General features: G+C 34.2%; 2 protein-coding genes across 2 annotated transcripts; both read right to left on the reverse strand.

Moving 5' to 3' along the window:
* Positions 1-711: 711 nt before the first annotated feature.
* On the reverse strand, positions 712-16,044 carry LOC147068712 (ubiquitin carboxyl-terminal hydrolase 46-like). Its single transcript, XM_085951869.1, has 5 exons — positions 15,933-16,044; positions 11,876-12,046; positions 7,837-8,013; positions 4,806-4,957; positions 712-3,638 (listed from the first exon to the last, which is right to left on the reverse strand). Exons 2-5 carry the CDS (start codon positions 11,950-11,952, stop codon positions 2,794-2,796), a joined length of 1,251 nt encoding a protein of 416 aa, XP_085807995.1. The 5' UTR covers positions 11,953-12,046; positions 15,933-16,044; the 3' UTR covers positions 712-2,793.
* LOC147068713 (uncharacterized) lies at positions 16,006-22,518 on the reverse strand. Its single transcript, XM_085951874.1, has 4 exons — positions 22,405-22,518; positions 21,955-22,113; positions 21,503-21,724; positions 16,006-16,104 (listed from the first exon to the last, which is right to left on the reverse strand). The coding sequence occupies exons 1-4, from the start codon at positions 22,438-22,440 to the stop codon at positions 16,090-16,092; spliced, it is 432 nt and encodes a 143-aa protein (XP_085808000.1). The 5' UTR covers positions 22,441-22,518; the 3' UTR covers positions 16,006-16,089.
* Positions 22,519-22,547: the final 29 nt, after the last annotated feature.

Below are 22,547 nucleotides of genomic sequence, written 5' to 3' on the forward strand. Positions count from 1 at the left end.
AACGTAAACTGTACTCCCACGTCTTCTTGTCCTTTAAATGCGTGAATTACTGATCTATTCGAAATGTGTAAAGTACTCTAAAAAAAATTTCAGACTCTGACTTTTTGTCCACTCTTGAAAAAGAAATAACTCTTTAGTTTTGTCTGGATTTTCTTTTTTCATTCCTTGGTTTTCTATCAACGGGAATTTCAATCTCAACATTTTTTAGAATGTAATCTTTTTTACGATCATAAGAACAACTCCAACACATCTTTAATATATTATGTTTTGCTCTTTGAGACGAGGCCATTCTAATAAAATCTTCAAATGGTTCAATGTATTGTTTCACTAATCACTAAAGACAGATGAATTAAAATTGCAAAGGTATGGCCTATGCCCTATGGTGACATCTATTGACAAAATTTGTACTGACAGAATGCATTATGTCACACTTAATGCATATGCCATGTTACAAGTCCTGTATTTTGTACACACATAACGCATTATAGGTCATATAATGCTTTCTGTCAGTATAAAAAAATAACAATATGACTTAATGCAGTTTCTATTTTCTTACCAGTATATCCTATGACTAAGTGCGTTTTAACAGAACGTAGAGCGTAAAATTCTAAGAATTTTGGCATTTAAAACAGAAAAACAGCAAAAACTCACTTAATGCGTTCTGCAAGTATACCCTCGATTATTATTGTCATTTCTAGAAAACAGCAGTTTTCTATATACACGTTTTATTTGTGGTTAAATGAAAAAAACAATATTATGCGCAACATAAATTTTCACAGAAAGGCATAACACAATGTGCCTTCACAAAAATATTACAGATTCATGAAATGAGAGTGTGGCGAGCATAGACCTGACATTGTCAGTCAACTTTTTTTTTAATAGTAAAATGAAAATTGTGCCACAAAGGTAAAAAAAAAAACATAAAATAAAGAATTGCAATTTGATCTTCCTTCAAAGCATGATCAATATTTCAATTATTACAAATAATGTCTTAAAATATCTAAATAACATAGTTAGATACAATAATAATAATCATCACAATTAATTTCAGGAGCATTTCCCTGTAAATCTATTGAATCAATGCAGTAACTCTTTGTGTGACAAAATAATAATACTTTGCAGTACCTAATCTTACATACCTTATTATTTTTACTTTTACATAAATAAATAAGTGTAACCATATGTAATTTTAACAAATCAAAAGTATATCGATTATTATTTTTAACCATATATAGAAATAACTTAAAAATAAGTTCAAGTTAAAAATAAAACAGTTCACTAAATATGATATTTTTCAAATCTCTTAATAATTTATTATACTGACCTACAAGTGACCTAGGTCAATTTCTGTAATGTATATGTTACACCGAATGTGTGAAATTGCGTATTACACGAAATGGGCAATATTTTGCCTAATTCATGAATAAGACAACAGGCTTGCATTATTCATGAATTAGGCAATTTATCTGCCGAGTGCGTGAATTTGGCAGGGTATGGAATTCTTAAACTATCAGCATGACAGTAGAAAAAGTAAATTTAATACGGATGGTTTTATTAGTTATAATTGGACATAATATTATTATTATTAGGTTAGGTTAGGTTTTTTAATTCTGAATTCAACTGAATGTTCATTTTAAGGTTAGCTAACAAGTGTCAGCAAACTATAAATCATACTAACACAAACAAACAATCGACCATTGCCTGAGACCCAAGTACGAATCAAATCGCGAAAATTCCTTTTAATAAAATTCTTCCGTTATCATATAGTTCTTGATTTTTTTTGGGCATAGTAAATGGATATGAACGTCATTGTAGTTTATTGATTGGTATATTTTTATATAATCAATGGCGTTTGACACATTTGGTTAGTTTGATTAGTTGCAAAAAACACCACGGGAGCGCGACCATCTATTTTGACCAATGCATGAGCATTTGACACATTTGGCTTAGTTGCAAAAAACATCACCGTAGCGCTACTATCTAATTTGCCCAATGCATGAACTAAGCAGAAAAATTACTGCCGAATTCACACTCTCAGCAGATATTTTACCTAATTCAAGAACAAAGCAACGGGCCTGCATTTTTCATGAAATAGGCAAAATTTTGCCGATTCACACATTCGGAGTAAAATATATACAATTAATAATTTGCCCAAAACAAAACAATACCATTTTTAGAGATATAGCATGACCGCTAGTTTTAATGTGTCACAAATAAAATACAATAAATAAAACTCACGGGAATCTTCAATCTTCCCATTTTTATATGACAGTAATAAACCTACATGACTCATTTATTTCATGTTAGCTGTGACATATATACATTCAATGAGTCAGTGGTTGGTTATAATGCTATTGAAGCTACCACTTAAGTTGACAAAACAAATATTTTTGTCAGTCATGTTCATTTTTCTGCAACCTAGTGCTTGCAGAAAAATCCTAATTTACTGCAATTCGTAGTTATTATTAGTGTCATTATGAAATTTTTGTTATTTTCATACAACAGTAATTGGGGAAAATAATACATTTAAAATTTGTTCATCCAAATGCGTAAAATCAGTGAGGAGAAATTTGAATTTGGTGTTTTCTTGACAAGTCTTAATCTGCTTATTAACAGAAAGTACTCATTCAATTAATCAAAAAAATTTAGATAGTGCCAATGAAAGTAGAGCATAAAATAGTATTTTAAAATAATTTTCCTGTAAGCATAGTTTTCTCAAAAAACCAATTAATTTCGATTGAGTGCTTCAGTGACCATTTTAAAATACATACTTTGCTCATTGAGACATCATCCTCACTGTCTTTTTCCAGAGAATGTTCTGTATTCTGAATTAATCAAATCAGTATAAAACTTTGGTAGTCGGCAGTAGGCTATATGATCCTCTTCAAAATTGTAGATAATGTTTAGAGGCTCAGTGAGCTGATTATCCTCAATATTTTCAGCGGGATTGTTATTGACGCGTTTATAAAAAATAATGTATGGCGAGTTGAATGCCTCCATCGTTTTTAGAGTTTCAACAGATATTTGGATAACAGATCCATCATTATACGTATACCAAAGGTCACTATCTTCGCCAATGGTGAAATAATGGCCCGAATCTGGAGTCTTTCCACTATGTATGATGGTCGCGTACAATTTGTAATAAACGGTTTGACCATTTTCGTTAAGAATAACCGTTCTGTTGACAAATACTTTGTGATTTAATTTCGACCGAATTTGTGTTTCCGGGTTATATGTAAAATATTTTAGCACAAGAATCAGATTTTTTGGGGCCCTTATTAAATTCATAGAGCGCTCAGCATCTTGGAGACAATTACACGTATGACACGAGTACTGATTTTGGCTAGACAAAACTTCAACTTTAAAGTAGTAATCAATAAGTTCTTGCAAAGAACTGCAAGCGGCACCTCCAGGTAAATGTTGGCACATTTCATCATCCGGGAAGCTTAAGTGAATATCACGGAAAGTATCGTTTTTGACACTTTGAGTTTTGCAGATAGTGCACATAATAGATGATGCCATCACACCGCCAAAGATATACTCCACTATAGTATTGAAATATAGGTCAGGGGTGGTTGGCTGCCACCGTTTCACAGATTGGTTATCGTCACCCGCTTCCTCCAGTCGTTTGTTGCAAGCTGCAATCAATTTTAAGCATAATAAATACCGTGTGAAAAATAAATAAATTATTGGCATTTCTGGAAGATATAATGAAACTTTAAATCGTTAATTTGAAATTGACATGACTGAAATTAAAAAAAAATTATTTGTTTGGTTCTGTGCCAAAGCAAACATGTTCGCGGATATGGCCAGGCATACAGTGCCGGCCATACAAAAAATGCAAACTTATTCGCCTGTCTTTGAAGACAGAATGCCAATCTCAGGCATTTGTTTTGAATAATTTAAAATTCGGAAGAATACTGGTTCAATAATGAAACATTTAGCATAATATGATCTGCACTGTGTTAAGACGATACATCAGTGAAACGGCAAATAATTTTCAACTATAGGCGCGACGAAAGTTTGGACTCGCTGGCATTCGGAGAGCGAACGTCGAGGTGTCAATACGTCAATTTGTTTTGTGATGGCGACGGGGGTATTAATTCTTAAATGGTGTTAAGATGACTAAAAACGTTACCCATTTTCTTGAAAAAGAAAAATGAATATATTATTATTGTTACTAATAGAAGAATAAACAGAACATTAAATGGACGCATGTTGGATTTATATGACAAAATATATTTCGTTCGGCATGCCTCATTTGCACCCGCGAACCACAATCCGCGCATCGTCTAGCCTCAATCTTTTTAGACCATGCCTCAACTGAGGTATTGCCTTAAAGGTTGGTGTGGCCACTTTCTTTCGGATTGCGAGATGTTTTTGAGAAATGCTATCTCCCATTGCTTGTGCTAATGCTCATGCTCGATTACGAGATAATTATTATCCTAGGCAGCTGTGGTGAGTTAATTTTCGGATTTTAAGAAAGTAAGGTGATTAGCCCAGCGTTCTTGAGAGCCTTGAAGGTCGGCTCGAGCAGATTTTTCTGACAGGGATTTTCTTCCTTAAGTTTCTATTCTATGGTCAGTAAATCTAATCATGTTATTCCTTTCAAATATATATTATATTATTCCAATACCAGTGGCGAAGGGTGGAGGTAGGCTGTCAACTTTAGTTAATATTAGCCTACAATGTGTGGATAGTATTTGTTAATTTTTAAAATTCAATTAAACCTTGCCTATCCAAGCGATAGAAGGTAATAGTCAAAAAATATTTGTTTATCTATAAAATTATATAGCTGTATTTACCGACTGATGACTCTTGCAAAGAATAAGAACACCCAGCTTCTGAAGGTGTTACGATGTCAGCCTGCGATGTCTTATTTGACTCTCCTTGGTATTTGTCAGGGTGCAAGGCTAAGGTGGCAGTCTCTCGATCGTGGAGTTGGTGGAGAAGATAACTGGAAAAAATTATATAATCTTTTTTATTGTCTCAGAAACATAGGTTGATGTTCTAAAGTTAATCTATATTATATTCCAGTTTATGTTTAGTTATGAAGATGGTAAGGCCATCCGCTCCGCTCGAATACTCAAAAAAGATGAGACTGAAACTCCAGTATCTAGCTAATGTATTTCAATGGCAACTCACAGACGGCAAGACTGGAATCTCTCAGTTTCAAAACGTCCGAAACCGAAGAGACGCGACATGCTAGTCTCCCGGTCTCTCAGTTTCCAGTCACCCATAAAACAGTGGTAATATGGCCAATATCAGTAGATTCGATCAAAAATCATATTTGCTTGCCAACATTGGTAGAACTGAACTAAACAAGCAATAACAAGTCAATACGTCAAAAGTTAAATGGGCGAACCGATTTTTAATTTAAAATATGTGGCAGATGCTGAGAAATACTCCTGCCTGTATAATTACAGGCTGCCAGAATATTCCCGTAAAGATATTACGGAAAAAGCTTAGAATGAAGTAGGAAAGACAATGGGTTTGACAGCTTGAGGTTATGAGATTTTTAGGTTTCAGTAGTGCTGTGTGCGAAGCATCAGTCACTGGCCAGTTTATTAGTTCCATCAGCAACCAGTTTGTCGGATTTTAGTTTTTGCGTGAGCGGATGGCCTTAGGTTATAAGAAAAGATGTCCACAACATTGGGAGACATCTTATTAGTTTGTAATATATATATACAATTCATTTTAAAACAAAAAATATTTCCTAATTAGGCTGATATTTAATTATCAAATATCTTTTAGGAAGAATATTTCATAAAATGTGACAGCATGACAATACTTTTTATGAAAGATTAGTGGTAAAGAGTGTTTGCAGTGTTGCCTGTAAAATTAAGCAGATTGAAAACAAAAATTACGAAAATCTACAATTTTGCTTGATGTAAAATAGATTAGTGGCCTTCGAAGCGTTCTATTCTTATAAGAATCTTCTAAAAAATCACATAAATGTGACGTTTAATCCAATACAATATTAAATTTCAGTATGGCAACACTGGGCCATTGTTGTAACAGGTCGTTCCAAAATGGAATATGGCAAAAAAATTAACCAACAACAATTGTTGATCGTAGAACATGAAAAATATGAAATAGATTTTTTTAATAAATTACAAAAATGGAAATAAAAGAGTGGAAACGGTTCCATAACAGAACAGAACATGATAAAACAGAACATGACAACAGAACATGACAAAACAGAACAACGAAATATATAACTATGACCTTTCAGGAAAAATATAAATTTAATATTGAAATTGTCCTATCTCTATTATGTTGATAGATTTTTAATAGCACAGATTTTCAATACGCCATAATAAATCAAATTATATACCTAATTTCTGCATTCCTAATCACTAGAAAGCCTCAAATAAACGGGACTTGCCGGAACTCGGTGTTGCCGGCAAGCTTAGGTTATCTCATCTTAATCAATATAATATGAATACGTGTATTAATTAAGGCGATAAGTACCAAAAACATAAAAACTGACATTTTTATAGAAAAATGTTCTACATACCAATGCCAATAACTTCAACTATAGTCTAAGTGCCTCAAGCAAGTCAAAAAAATACAGCAAAATAATTAAACCTGTCGACGTTGTCAGTCCGTTGGCGTGTTTTATTTATAATGGTGTAAGTACCACTGCAGTGGTCAATGGCATTCAATATAAAATAGCTGACGATGGTGTGTTGACACTTGCGAGTTCTTAATACCTAAAATTATTGAAGCTGCCGTGATTGCTTCACACTGTAAAACTACATTTTTCAAAAGGTCTGCTTCATGAAATTTTACTGCAATGACTTGGTATTTTGTAACTACAGGCAATACTACTTTTTGGTACTTAGAGCCTTATTTAATACACGTATTCATATGTTCAAAATGATTGGGTGACTAGGTACAATGAAATAATGACCTAACCTAAATAGATTCTACAAAAATTAATGTTTCATTTTTCCCCTGGCTGTTTTGTGCGGTTACCGTGGAAACATACATAGCAAGCTAACATAGATTTGTTACTTATACTTGTAACTTTATAAAATATTTTTGAGCAGTGTAATATATCTCTCATGATACAGAAACGCTATAAAAATATTTGATAAAATATCTTTGATAGTCTAATACCAGCCTTATAGAGAGAATGATTTCTGGGATAGATATCATCTTTAAAAATCCTTTGCAGGTCGATTGTTTGGACGCTGCATCAGTTAAAATACAACCTCACGGTGGACTGAATTCTAAAGAATTTTTTGAGACTTTTTTTAAGGCTATATGGATACTATCTGTGGCTTTATCCAACTAGCTTTCTCTTAGGTATGCTTACATACTGTAGTTTAAACACTAAAAGATATCTATATTTGGCCATGTTTTTTTTCAGACTTGTACATGGTGTAAATGAGAACCCTGCTATTTGTTATTCTTAGTAATATTGTCCTGTATGTCTCTGACAACTATTTTAGAAATCGGGAGCATCAATCAGTTGTTTGTTCTCCCAAGGTGCAGAATTAACCTGCCACTGGCTTATTCAGTGTACTTCCATGTATCTACTTTATAGTTTTTGTACCTATTTACTCTTTATACCTACTTACTGTTTTTCTAATACTGCATATATTTCTGTTTTTAAGCATCATGTTGTGAATGTCTTGAATTTGTAATTTGTAAATTTGAATTAAGAATATTATAACTATAACTCAGATAACTTTCAATAGAATATGAAAACTTTTATGAAAAAAAATCAATTTGATTTACATTATAATAATAATATATTGGGCAATGATTATCGATTTGTGGTAATTGACCAAAAAAAGGGTCTAAAAAATAATGAAATAAATGTACCTGAGAAACTCAGAGCTGTCCTGTTGATGGCCCCAGATGAACCAAGGGGGCATGGCAAGTGTGTAGAATTGCTTTACATTTATCTGTTCATATGGCGAATATTGCAGGCAAACAAATAATTCACCCAATATCTCAAACAAATCTTCATCGTCCTTCATAATCACCAAATTGCTAAACCTGGATATCAAAATTAATAAGAATCATAAACACAAACGGTGCGGAAACCAATAGCAATACAAGAACTTATTTGTAAACCAAATCATATATCTCATCATCATCATCATCATCATCTTTTCCTTTCATCCTTTCGCGATATGCCCAGCATGCACCTCTCCATACCACGTCGTGCTACTCTAAGTTTCTGGATCTCTCTTTTACTTAGGGTCCATGTTTCACACGCATATGTGATCACAGGAAGCACACACTGGTGGTTGAACACTTTGCGCTTTAGGCACAGTGGAAGGTCACTTTTGAAGACATTATTCAGGCGGGCAAAGTACTCCAGCCAAGCTTTACTCCGCGAACAATTTCATCAAATATACATCCATCTATAGACACTTGTTGTCCCAGATAGATGTAGCTTTTCACCTGTTCGAGCTGAGTGCCATTGATGAGGATCTCTTTTTGGCCAGCAAAGCACTTGAACATGACTTTCGTCTTTGTTACATTTATTTTCAAACCTACTTTGTTGCTTACTTCAGCGAGTTCCTGCATTCTGCTTTGGAGGTCTTCTGAGTCTTGTGAGAAAATTACTATGTCATCGGCAAAGCGCAGATGACTCAGGTATTCCCCATTTATGGGTCCCTTTGTCATTCCAGTCAAGTTTCCTGAATAAGTCTTCAAGTATCTATTAACTATTCCATCATATATCTATTAACTATTAATGACAGCAAAGTAATGTCAATTAATACGCTTTTACTTTATTAAATTCAAAACACTATTTTTAATTTAATCCATTATATTTAAATGAAATAAGTAACACTTTAAAGTTTAATATATAACAAACAATGACAATATAAATACTGTTGTCATTACCAAAAATATTGCACAGTTCTTTAAATAAAAGAATATTATTCATCAATTTATAAGCAAATAAGAGTATTAAAGAATTTTGACTAAATTTAGCAGTCAAAAAGAGTGGAAATAGGTTAAATTGAATAGGTGATACACAACCTCCATTCCGTTGTTTTTAAATGTCACATTGCACTCATTGCAGACCACAAGATATTGCCAGCTGGCATATTGCTCTTACAGTTTGCAACGCAATCTATAAACTATGGCAAGCATGCGTGTATGACAGTTCATTTCTGTTGTTGTATATCTCATACCTCGTTTACTGTATGCATCCACGTTAACACAATCACTGCTGACCTTTTAATTACCACATTTAAATAACACGTTAATTACATCTAATGGCCAACTGCTCCAAACGCGCCAGTCGCGGTGTTAGCACTAAATATGTTTTAAATGGCACATACAAATTTTATCCATGCAACTTAATAGACATACAAAAGACTTGATAAATTATATATTATTGATAAATATATATTGGTAAACTGATAGCGACCAGTCATGCTTTTCGGCTATATATTATATAGTTGCCACTGGCCTATCAAAACGCATTAAATTGGTAGGTAGCAACAGAGATACCTAGCATATTGCTGTGAAAACACATGATGATGGCTGGCGAGTGTAATGAATATTTTTCATACAAGCATTTGAAAAATATTTTTTTAACAAAAGGTACATGAAAGATCACTATTTTTCTAATTTATTAAAATCGGTGTGTGTACCTACTTATGTATGCGCGTTAGAAGTTATACTTCTTTGGCGTAACAAAAATATGAAAACAAAAAAAATTATCCCGCCTGCCAATAATTTACGTAAGTAGAAAATACAATAAAATAATTGAAGAAAGATATTAAATACAATTAATAAAGTTTTGATTAAATGCATAATCAAATTAAAATGATATTTATTTCTACACAGTTAAATTGTTTTTACATAATTAAACAAAATAATACGATAATATCACAAAATCTTAACTTCAATAAAACCTACTTACCTACCTATCAATATTTTCATATAGTTATTAGTAGGTAATAAAGATTAATTTTAAAATGAGACCTCATTATAATATATAGATACACCTACCTAATGTTAAAAACAAGTACCTAGGTATGCAGAGTTTACAAGAAATTGTGTAGGTCTTTTGATGTTAATTTACTCAACTTGGCCACTAATAGTTTTACACTATTTTAGTATTGGTGTGACATTTTTGGTAGAAAAAACACATCTGTTGTCACATGTAACAAATTTCACTCGAAACAAAGTACAGGTAGAATAGCAAATGTCAAATCGGCGCATGCTGCTTTTTCATTAGTTTCGCTAGTCCTAGCATGGTCTCGCATATGCGCGCAGAAGAAATTAGCAACAATGGGCCCAGTCTTGATTTATGATCATATCCCGTCTTAATATTATTCCAGAGTGGTAAATGTTTAATAGTTGTGTGTACTGTTAACACTAAATTTAACACCGGCACGTGCACCCATGAATAGTGACCACAAAATTTTTAAGTATACAATTTCATAACGGTAAACATGTCTGCTAAAATAGAACCGCAGGGTCCACCAGCAGAAAATGGTTCGCCATCGCTGTTCTAAGCTGTACTTCGAACAAATCGGAAGCTATGCTGAGCACCATAAAATCACATAACAGCAGTGGCGAGGGGTGGAGGTAGGCTGTTAAGATTTGACATAAATAGTTCACACTATACTTTGTCAGTCACACGTATTTGTTTTCATTGAACTAAGAATATAATTTGCATATGGTGCTGGTTAGTTTTTAAAATTCAATTAAACCTGTCTAACCAAACGATAATAATTTAGATATGCCAAGGGCGAGTCGACAAAAATAGTGCATAGTTTACTATGCACTGTTTATGCCAATCTTAAGAGCCTGTCTCTATCCCTCGCCACTACACTACAGTAACTATAACAATATTTATTTATTTACTATACAATACATTGATTGACACACAGTTACAAGGTTTAAAAACACGCGCAATAATTTAAAATAGTGGCAAACTTTTTATCGCATTAATTTAATGAAATCATTGGGGTAACTAGTGATGTGCAAAGTGGGACTCGTCAGACTTTAATAATGCAAATCCGCAAGTCAATGGCGGGTATCAGAAATCTACATTACATTAACAATGGCTATTATGAATTTATTATTCTGATGTTCTGGCAAGTTATAAAAATGATATTATTATATTTATGAACATACATACTGCCTTGTCAATATTGTTTGTGTGCCGATACTTGTAACTTTAGTTAAGTGCACCTCTGATTCTAATTTGAAACACCTCACAAATATACATATTAGAAAAAGACATGGCAACTGACTTTTGTGGTTTGAATCAAGATACCAATAATAGGTACTTAGCTTAATAACTAGCCAGCGTCAGAAATGTCTCAAAATTTCAGTCTTGCAACACTTGTTTTTGAAGTATTGATGCATCAGGTGTCTTCAATAAAGAATGTCAAATTCTCAAATCTTGTGATTCACTCATTATTAAACTACTATTAGCAAGTCCATGTATGTTAAGACTTAGATTTGGAGATTCCTGACACTGCCAAGTAATCAAAGTATTATTGGTACCTTGACTCAAACCACAAGTCAGACGTCAATGTAAAGCGCTTCAGCAGTATGACTACTAGTTAATTTCATTGTAATTAGGTAGGAGAAAGGTGGCTTAATTATTACTAAAGCACATTGGCTGGAATTCGATCTATGCAGGTTCAAGTTTTGTCCAGCATCGTATTTTTTGTAATATGTATATTTCTGAGTTGTTTTTAATGAAGAATGTTAACTAATTAACTAATCTTGTGAATTATTTACTGAATAAAAAAAAAAGTTTCTGAAAATATCAGTTATAAATTTAGGTTAAAGAAACCTGGTGAACTAATTCTAAAAATGTATCAAAGCTTCAAACATTTTTGATACATCAATCAATTTAGTGTCAGTAGGTACTCACTCTTTGGTTAAATGTAGTGCCTGTAGCACGCTGTTCATGTAACATGTATTTCCGAGATTTTCCAATCCGACATTCATCTTTTCTGATGAGTTTGAACTTCTCAAATGCCAGAAAGGAAAGAATTGGCAAGTTACACTTGCTTGACTTAATGTGAGAATTAAGTCGGACGACCTGTAAGTTGTAAAATACACACTCCGTTAAACAAACTATTGAAATAGGTTAGGCAAGAAGTTGTAAAACGAAATTTAAAATAATAAAAAGAATAATGATCAGCAGGGGCGGCTCTACCCTAAGGATTCGTAGGGACCATCCCCAAATCATTATCATGTCAAAAATACACGTCCGATATATTTATCATTGTCATAATATACCTAGTTAATTATATGTTTAAATGAACTATTCAATTTATTTTATCCAACTAAACCGGCCCAATTTTATAGAGATATTTATTATTATTATTATACAAATAAATAAAGCAATGATTGTAAATTGTGTAATAACATAATGATGATTATGTGGTATCAAAGTAATTAATTAAATTAAATAACTATGCCCTATTTCATCGTGACACCTATGTACAAATTAAGAAATCTCTGACGTGTATTTTACGCAGACCGGGGTCACTTCGCCGCGGTACCTACAAATCTCGTTCTACAAAGCATGTGAATGCATTAGCGTTAGTATACGCATTCTGGGAAGTGGATAAAATAACCCCTAGGTGAGTAAAAACGCTCGCTGTATGTCGTTATTCAAAACTGGTAATGGTTAGTCTATAATAATTATTATTTCCTCATTAATAAAATCATATTATTATGAGTAGGTAGGTATGTATATTTAATAATTAATGGCTAAACCCCACCACATAGAAAGTAGAAGAGCCGCCACTGATGATCAGTATCCCCTTTTTCAATATATTTACTATTATTTCTTAATCATATAAATGCTTCATTTGCCATATTATTAAAATAGCGTACGGAGACATCCCCTGTCACCTTGGTTAATACCTTGACTTGGTTCGACCTGTGTCCCTTTCCCAGATAAAATAATACATCTTTCTGAACACTAAGAGTAAGAAACTTAAGAATATGTCACAAAAACTGAATTTATTTTCCATCATTTTGTTGTTATCCACTATAACACACAAAAATAACTGATCTAAATTCACATTTCAGTACAAAAAAATGCTGACAGTGTGAATATCTACGTGCATTATAAAATTTTAAGAACACAATACGGTATAGTATATTATTTGTTACAAACTGATGATGCAGTATTTTTATTTTGGTATCCAATATACAAAATTATTGACTCATAATTAAACAGTAATTTATTATTATTAATGTAATATGGATTGTAAAGTTTAATTGAACGGAAATAGTGGTCAACGGCTGGTCGGCCACAAGTGGACACATTGACGCCAGTAGATGTGTTCATAGCAAAAGTTGTCCCATCTGCTGGCCTCCCTGCGGTGACCTCCGGGCAATGCAGCATAAGCTGTAGCTAACAGCAGGGGGCGAAGGGCGAGTGACCGGCACCATAATGAAATGGGAACCAATCTCGGAGAGACTGATACGTGCCTCCTTCAAGACGCCTGGAAGCTCCTTGACCATCTTTAAGTGCTACGCCTGAACTGAGAATGCCGACGCGCAGACAAAGGATGCCTTCTACGATTCTCTCCACGCGGCAGTCTCCACCATCCCCAAGACACAGCGTGATAGATGAGGAGACAGACCCGGACCGAATCTAGGACTGCCGGACTGACTACCAGACCCAAGACAGGGTAGTCAAACGATTCGTGCGGTTGAACAAGCGCAATTTTATGAACCGGGAAATTGAAGCGGCAGAGGAGGCAGCAACCAGATGACACCAGTAAACTCTACTGAATCACCCGTGAAGTCTGCGGCAGGCGACCACCGACTCGCGGAGCCTTTCGTGGCCCCAGTGGAGCAATAGACTCTGACGTAGAATGCGTCAAGAAGATTTGGAAGAATCATTTCTGCAGAGTGCTGAACCGCCCACCCCCTTTGGATCCCTTCGACATATCTTTTCTCTTCTTTAGCTTTACTTTTGGACATTCCTCGAGCGACCGACACACCGAGATATAATCGGCTGTGAAAAGGCTCAAGAACGGAAAGGCACCGGGGGGAGACAGGATTCATCCTAAATTCCTCAAGTACAGCCTGAGCGCAATCCTGCACCCTATGTTTCATCTGATGACAAAGGTGTGGGAAGAAGAGCCCTGTCCAAGGGACTGGGTGAACGATGAAATCATCACACTACATAAAAAAGGTGACCCTCTTAGCTGCGACAATTACCGAGACATTACGCTACTCAGTGTTCCGGGAAAGATTTTGGCAAACATCCTCTTGATGAGGATAAGGGACCCAATAATGCACGTCCTCAGGAAAAACCAGGCCGGGTTTCTACCTGGTCGAGTGTGTGCAGACCAAATCCACAACCTTCGATGTCTTCTCCAGCAGAGCCATGAGCTGAACAGTCCGATAGCTTGCTGTTTTGTGGATTATGAGAAGGCTTTCGACAGTCCGCACCGCCCTTCCCTCTGGATGATACTGGGAGCATACGAGATCCCTCCCAAGATCATTGCCATAATCAAAAGCCTGCACGAGAATAGCGAATGCTGTGTCAGAATTGGAGACACTGTCAAGGAATGGTTCGGGGTCACGACCGGAGTCAGACAGGGTTGTGTCCTTGCACTATTTCTTTTCATCATCCTCTTTGACTTTATTCTACGGTAGTCAATACCACCCGACCGAGGCATACCTGTTACCCCCAAGGTGAAGCTATGCGACTTGGAATACGCCGATGACGCTGTCCTAGTCGACAACTCAATCGAGGCATTCAAGAGACAATCGACAGGTCGCATAACTACTCATCTCGCGTTTTTTTGAAAATCAACGTTTTTTGTAATAGCACCTGTCCTGATTTCCCTCTGATTAGCGACGGACAAAACATCGAGAGCGTCGACAGCTTCAAGTACCTGGGGGTACACATCAGTGGAGATAGCATTTTGCAGAAAGAGCTCGCTATCCGAATGGGAATGGCTGGAGCAATATTCAACTCGATGCGGAATGTCTGGGACTCACGATTGTACTCGGTCAAAACCAAATGCCGCCTATTTGACGCTTGCATTTTGACGGTGCTGCTTTACGGTAGCGAATCATGGCACCTTACGAAGGCTCAGAGCAACCGTATAATGAGCTTCGAAAACAGATGTTTGCGACAGATACAGGATGTGCGGTGGTATTACTTTAGGAGCAACAATCATTTTTTGTGCAAATCCAGATAAGTCAATTCCCTTTTTTTTAACCAATTAAGTTTTAATGAAACAAAATAGTTAGAATACTTCTAAGAAATATAATTGAAAGCCAATTACATGTACTTTGATTTGTTACTCATAAAAAAACATAACTATAATTATGTGGGGAATTTTTTGAACTTTGTTTTTGCTATAAGTATCTCAAAATGACAATTTGTGACTTATCTGACACATCCCCACCCACGAATTGTAAGTTTAACTTTGACTTAAAATAAAAAATATTTTTCTTTTTAATGTTTTCGGATATTTATTTATCAATAATTAATATAGTTGAAATTGTGTATTATCAAAAAAATGTGTCAAATTACAAGCTTCGTAATTTTCCGCTAGGTGCCTCTGTGGATCTATTCTATACTTATCGAACACTAAAGTGATAAATAGTATCAAACTTAGGGTTGGTTTGTATCAAAATATTAGCATTGATTGTAACAATTACACGAAGTTGGTTTTTATCGTTCCAATAAGTGCGATATTTTAACAGCAGCAAGATAGGTGCTGTTAAAATATAGCACTTATTGCAACAATAAAAACCAACTTCGTGTAATTGTTACAATAAGTGCTAATATTTTGATACAAACCTACCCTAAGTTTGATAATATTTTTCACTTTATCACTTTAGCGGTTGATAAGTATAGAATAGACCCACTGGTAGGTAAAGACATCGCCTTAACAAAATCATGGCACGTGTCTGGAGTAACCAATATATTTCTAAATTATTACCTTATTCATTGAATATTCAGCAAGGTTGGGGGTTTTGACGGCCTTCCTTTGACTCATCAAATCTTTTTCTCAACGTCTGGGGCGCTGCCAATATGAAAACAATATGTTTTGTCCACCAAGGCTTCGTTTAATCACCAAAAATCTTCAAATATTCTTCTCAACATCTGGCGTGCTGTGAATTTGAAAATAATAAATGTTATGTAATTTTATTATTTATATCACAGCTGCATTGAAAATTAAAATAATGTTTATTACTACTACTACTTCACTTAATAAGATCATATGGCCTCCACAGAGTAGAGGTTTTTATTAACGGTTTTTTGTTTTTACGAGAAATGGATGTTAACCATTTGCTCAACCAATTAGGTCCATACTCTGACTGCAAACACAAATTGAAAAACAATATGTGTATTTTCCAGATCCAGGATTCGAGCCTGGTACCCACGACATTATAAACCAACGTTTAAGCCGCTCAGCCATCGTGGGGCCGCTAAATTTCACTTTTATTATTATCATTAAAATGCAGTTTATTTGAACGTTGTAGGAAGATTTTTTTGATAATTCAAAGTTATAATATGTTTAACTTTAACATTCTTTTTATTTATGTATATCGGTTTAAGCTTTAGATCTTCGATATAAATAAAACCGTTTTCTAGTTGTGCTCATTTTCATTTCTAATTATGATTAGGGCCTGATAGATAGGATAATTTTGGTACAACATCTATCTGTACATAACAAATTTTCAGAAAAATTGCACAACATTGACTCTAATAAGACACCCCGCAGGAATCGAACCTGCATCTCTCGTATATCGTGCCCACGCACATAGTCTACTATGCTAAAGGAGTCATACCTAATTACAACAAACTTTAACTATTGACCTTAGATAATACGCAAAAGTCATACAATTATAATAATTAAACAATGGAAAAATTAAGTAATTTTATAAAATTAATTCAGCAAATCAGAATCAGTATAAATTGATGACGTTTCTACATACATCTAGGTAGAGAAATCGAAACTATAGAGTTAACAATGTTGTAAGAAATGTTGTTTTGCAGCAATTTTATCTCACAATACTACCTAGTGCCATCAAAACTTTATTTGAACATTAAAACTAAGTAGGAAGGAAGCCTTAGAGCAAAACTGAATAGACCCACTATTTTCCTCCCAATGCTAATTTCTACATAGATAATAAAATATTAGGTATAATATCAACCATTATAATTGTGCAAAACATTTCCCTCCAAAATCAATGAGTGGGTAAATATTTAAAGTGGTATTCTGTGAAATCCTGTCAAATTTACAACATTTTTATTTGCAATGCTGGTAGTAATAGTAATTATTGTACTAAATAACTGCAATTAAACAAAAATTGATAATATAATCTATTATTAATCTCAATTTTACCCACTTTCAATAGAATAGCAGCAATGGACACCAGATCAAACAGAGAAAGAAAAATTTATAATGTGTTCTATTTTCAAATTCAATCCAAACCCACCAAAATTTATTTAAATGGCTAAATAGTAAAATTTATTACTGGTCACTTTTATTCTTTTTATGGCTAGTCAAGTGCTTTCTTTTGACCTCTTTCGAACAAATTCTATTTTACATAATACTTTGCACCAAATTTAATTATGGTACGAAAATGTTTGTTATAGATATGAAATCTTTAAAAATCTTTTTTCCGATATTCAAAATTATATTATTTTGGGCGTAGGTACTTTATGTATCTTTTTAATGTCGTATATACCTACCTAGGTATCATAATAATATAAAACATATTATGTTATTGCATGTGTATCATTAAAATTGTGTTTATTAAATCTTCTCACTATTTAACTATTTATTATTGTGAATACCTAAACTAGATCCGATATAATTAGGATGGATTTCAAGTTTAACGTGTTTTAATTTTTTTTTAGAAAAATCGATGTTTTGAAAATGAACCTAAAATAAATAAACAACCTATGAATATTCACAAATATTTTCTATCATATTGTCTATGGTTGTCATATTAGTCTATGGTTGTTATTGTCAAGATAGAATCTAACCCAGTGTTGCCAACCGTACTATAATTATAGTATTTGTACTATAATTTTGGTCCGCGTACTATGTACGATATAAAATAGGTATAGTACGCCCAAAATACTATAATTTTGAAAATCGTACTATAATTTAATATAAAAGTACTATAATTTTGCATTTGCCATTTCGCAATCGAGTAGTCTTCGAAAATTTGGAAATCTGCGGCCCGCGGCAAAATATTTTTCCTAAAAAAACAAGCCGATTATGAAAAATCTGGGAATCTGCGGTCCTAAAAAAAACAAGCCGACCATGAAAAATTGGGAACCTGCGGCCCGCGACGAAATATTTTTCCTAAAAAAACAAGCCGACTATGAAAAATTGGGAACCTGCGGCCCGCGACGAAATATTTTTCCTAAAAAAAACAAGCCGACTATGAAAAATATGGAACATGCGGCCCGCGGCGAAATATTTCTCCTAATAAAAACGAGCCGACTATGAAAAATTAGGAAAATTTTCATTTTCAACAGATGACAACGCGTACTATATTTTATCCCCAAATACTATAATTTTGGAGGCTCTGTACTATAATTCCACTTTCAAAATATGGCAACACTGATCTAACCTGAAAACTATAATATTACATACAATTACATATTATTATTCTTTTCGTCGGTAGGTACGGATATTTCGTATCTGTCATTTTGTCGACATATTGCGAAAATCAGAATATTTGTAGGATTATGAAAAATCGAGGGAAATTTTATAATACTCCCAACATAAGTAGGTTGTTTTAGGTTTTGGGATGTATCTATAGCATGGGTGGCCAACCCGTGGCCCGTGGAGCAGTGCGAAAATTAAAATAATATTAAATGCTGCCGCTAGATGTGCTAATTTCGCAAATTGAGATTCGATATTGGATCAAGATTTTAAAAAGCACGGTGTGGTTTTTGCTGCATTTGCAACGCCATTCTCCGTAGACGTGAATTTATTGCCGGGAAATTTACAAATGGAACATTATGAAATATGTTGCGATGAACAGTTAAAGGAGAAATTCCATCAGGTTGGTTTGGAAGAGTTTTACAAAACATATTTGGACAAGGAGAAATATTCTGCATTTTACAAAACATGCTATAATAATGACTTCGCTATTTGGAAACACTTACACGTGTGAACAACTTTTTAGTCGGATGAAGCATATCAAATCCCGAGTGAGAACACGAATCACTGATGTACATTTGGAAAACTGTTTGCGTGTAGGAACAACCTCCCTGATATCGATATTGATGCAGTTAGTTCTGCCACACAAAATCAAACTTATCACTAAAATTTATTATTTTTATATTACCTATTTTGTTTAATTTTTATTATTTAAAAAAAGTATCTAATAAATATGCTTGATTCTAATTTTTGTTTTATTTTATTAATATATATTTCTTCTTTGTTTGGTATAATAAAAAAATCGGTTATGCGGCCCGGTAGGAAATCTCATTTTTAGAAACTGGCCCGGCTGCTGAAAAGGTTGGCCACCCATGATCTATAGTCTAAGGCACAGGTTCTCAAACTTATTAAGTACTTTGAGATTTTTTTTAAATCTAGTGCCCCCCATATTTTTTAACTTACCTTTTTAAACTACCATCTGTTGCATATCTTAAAAACAGTTATTGCAAATATAATTTTTATCTCATCCTATTTCTGAGATAATCATATTTAGAAGTATTTTTATCAATATTAAAAGCAGGTTTTGAATTTAAAACTTATCTAATGTGAAGGATGAATCTGGTGCATTCCGACGAGTTTGTTAATATCAGGTTCGAATTCACTTTAAACAGCCGTAAGTCGCGTTCAGTAACTTACAGCCAATTTGTCTTTTTAATTTAATTAGCAACTTTCCTACAGCACTAAATTCACATTCACATAAATACGACGATGGGAATGCTATCGGTAATTGTTGAACAACCGACCATAACCTAGGTTGAGAGATTCGCTTCAGCAGCCTTAAAATTCTTAGTAGCCATTCTTGAATTTAATTTTTAATTCCTCGTCAATTCCATAAGTTCTTCTAACTGGAATGATCCTGCTGTGGTGACATTTGAAAAATTATCCAACACCCGGTCTGGTATGTCCATGTTTAAAATGTCCTGGAATCATTCCTTAAAATCATCGTGGAGATACTTCAAGAGCTGATTCTGTCCTTCTAGATTTCATTAACACCCCCTAATTTTCTTTGAGCCTTCTGCCCCCTGAAAGCCTCCTGCGCCCAAAAGGGGGAGTTATCGCCCACTTTGAGAAAGACTGGTTTAAGGTTTTGGGTGTTTTTTAGTAGGTTGTGTTAGAAATAGGTTTTGGGTTGCTTTTTGGTCTCAAATCACCTCAACCAAAATGAGGGTATGAAGTACTATAAAATTACTAAATCGAGATGCATCTTCGGCATCCATTCATCGTGAGATACTCAAATTAATATTTTAGATATTGACACGGCAGGGGTTGCATTGAATTGCGTACCTATATTTTATAGCTTAGTAATGCACCTACATTGGCCGAGCGGTTTATATGTGATGTCGTGGGGTCCCAGGTTCAAATCCTGGGACTGGCAAATTCACATATTGTTTTTCAATTTGTGTTTGAAGTCAGTGTTTATAAATAAGTTACAATTGGCTTACATCAATTTCTCGTAAAAACAAAATCTGTTAATACAAACCTCCACTCTGTGGAGGTCCATAATTATGATCCTATCGGGATCGGACATGCTCAAAAGAAAAGAAAAAAGTAATCAATACCTCTTATTCTTAAGTACATTTTCACAGTATTCATAGAATATAATAAGCCAGGTAAAAGTGTTAAACCAACTATAATAAAACAAATTAACTTTAAAATATGTAGTTGCACAAACACAATTGCTAATATATATTATATATTATATGCATCGCAAGTGACCTTATTTACAAGATTCACATAGGAAATAATAATTATATAAGTAGTATAGACTCTCAAGATGATAATTTGGTTACATAACAAATTTCATAGTCCAGCAGTGGGGGGGGTAGAAAAAATAAGTATTGCAAACTACACATACGATAATAATATGGCGATGGGGCTTTAAATGTTTAAAAAACAATACTAATTTTGTTCAAAAAATTGTCCCTTTGACGAAAAAGTTTGTCAACCCCTGCTCTAAACGAACATGATGACTATCTTTGATTACCCGGCTATCGTGTGATAGATAATTTTCACCAATACTATTTTCATTCGGATTTAACTTTCAAGACGGCACACCAATATTTGTTTTCGAATAAAAATATAAATTATATTAAAAATAACAGAAACAAAGTTGAATCCGCTTAACACAACGATAAATATTTCAAAGCATTACGCAACCCGAATGCAATATAAATTATAATACAAACAAAATAAATTATGTGTTACATCAGCGTGTCACACGCCAAAAATACACTCTGACCTGTTTTCCCAAACGCGCCTAAAGAAGTATAACTTCTAAAAAAAAACTACTTATATATATTTAATTTTAAAAAATTGCTTACCCTCGCCACCAATGGCTGTGGCTCTCCGGGGTGGGGTTGTACTTCCCCTTGCTGTTCCTCTATATTATCCATCAGAACTACCCGTGGCTGTGGTTCTTCAGGGGGGGGCAGTACTTCCCTTGTAACCACCTGTGGCGATGCCGGTTGGTGTCGCATCATCAGCTCCACCACCCCTCTGGCCCCTAATCCTTCCCAATAATGGATCATACTCGCCACACGGTTCTGAAAATAAAGAAAAATAGATTTTTAGCAGTGAAAAAATTATAGTACCACAATAATACGGTTTAAGTTTGAATGACATTTTACAGAAAAAAAATCACAGGCACCGTCACAAAATATAGATATTAAATTCTGCCATAAATGGAACAGAAAATGCTTAATAAACAACATTAGGATTGTTGTTAAAAAACCTACATAAATATATTAGAAAACATATATAGAAAATTGCTTACTGGCGATGGCGACTCTGCGAGGGGCTGATCTGCGAGGGGCTGGTCTGCAAGGGGCTGGTCACGGAGGGGCTGGTCGTTGACCATCACATCCGGCTGGTCGCGGACCACGTCTCTGGCCGGCGCTCTTCCCCGTCTTTGGAGTGCGTCATTGGCACTGCTCTGAAAATAAAGAAAAATACAAATTTAGTTATGCGTGGTATTTTTTACTTAACGGGAGACAAATTTCAAATATGAATTTCACTGATTCGGTAACATAATTAAGTATTTACGCTAAGTTACGGAACACTGTTATGCTACAGAAACTGACATTCTAAATAATCTTACTAATTTACTTCTAAATGTCTTTTACAATCTTAGAAAAATACAAAATCGTCAAAAAAATACTTGTGTATTAATTAAGAATCAAAATAAATGTATGCAATTAATTATTACAAAAGTTTTTTCGCTTACCCGTTCTAATTCAGGAAAATTCCTTGCTCTTTGCATTATTTAATAATATAAATCAAGTAAAAAGTATAAAGTGCACACAGATCGACCCGCCTCGACAATATCAATTGTCAAACTGACATCTGACAGTTCTTTGTTTTCATTTT

Source organism: Rhyacophila brunnea, unplaced genomic scaffold, assembly GCF_057557595.1.
Source record: "Rhyacophila brunnea isolate RB1 unplaced genomic scaffold, BYU_Rbru_1.0 scaffold_266, whole genome shotgun sequence".
In the NCBI taxonomy this organism is placed as follows: Eukaryota; Metazoa; Arthropoda; class Insecta; order Trichoptera; family Rhyacophilidae; genus Rhyacophila; species Rhyacophila brunnea.

Coding starts and splice junctions, on each gene's coding strand:
- LOC147068713 (XM_085951874.1), bottom strand. CDS start 22,440: ATGCAAAGAGCAAGGAATTTTCCTGAATTAGAACGG. Junction 22,114..22,404: donor ATTTTCCTGAATTAGAACGG/GTAAGCGAAAAA, acceptor CTTTATTTTCAG/AGCAGTGCCAATGACGCACT. Junction 21,725..21,954: donor TCGCAGAGTCGCCATCGCCA/GTAAGCAATTTT, acceptor CTTTATTTTCAG/AACCGTGTGGCGAGTATGAT.
- LOC147068712 (XM_085951869.1), bottom strand. CDS start 11,952: ATGAATGTCGGATTGGAAAATCTCGGAAATACATGTTACATGAACAGC. Junction 8,014..11,875: donor GCACTACATTTAACCAAAGA/GTGAGTACCTAC, acceptor TTTGATATCCAG/GTTTAGCAATTTGGTGATTA. Junction 4,958..7,836: donor GACAGCTCTGAGTTTCTCAG/GTACATTTATTT, acceptor AATTTTTTCCAG/TTATCTTCTCCACCAACTCC.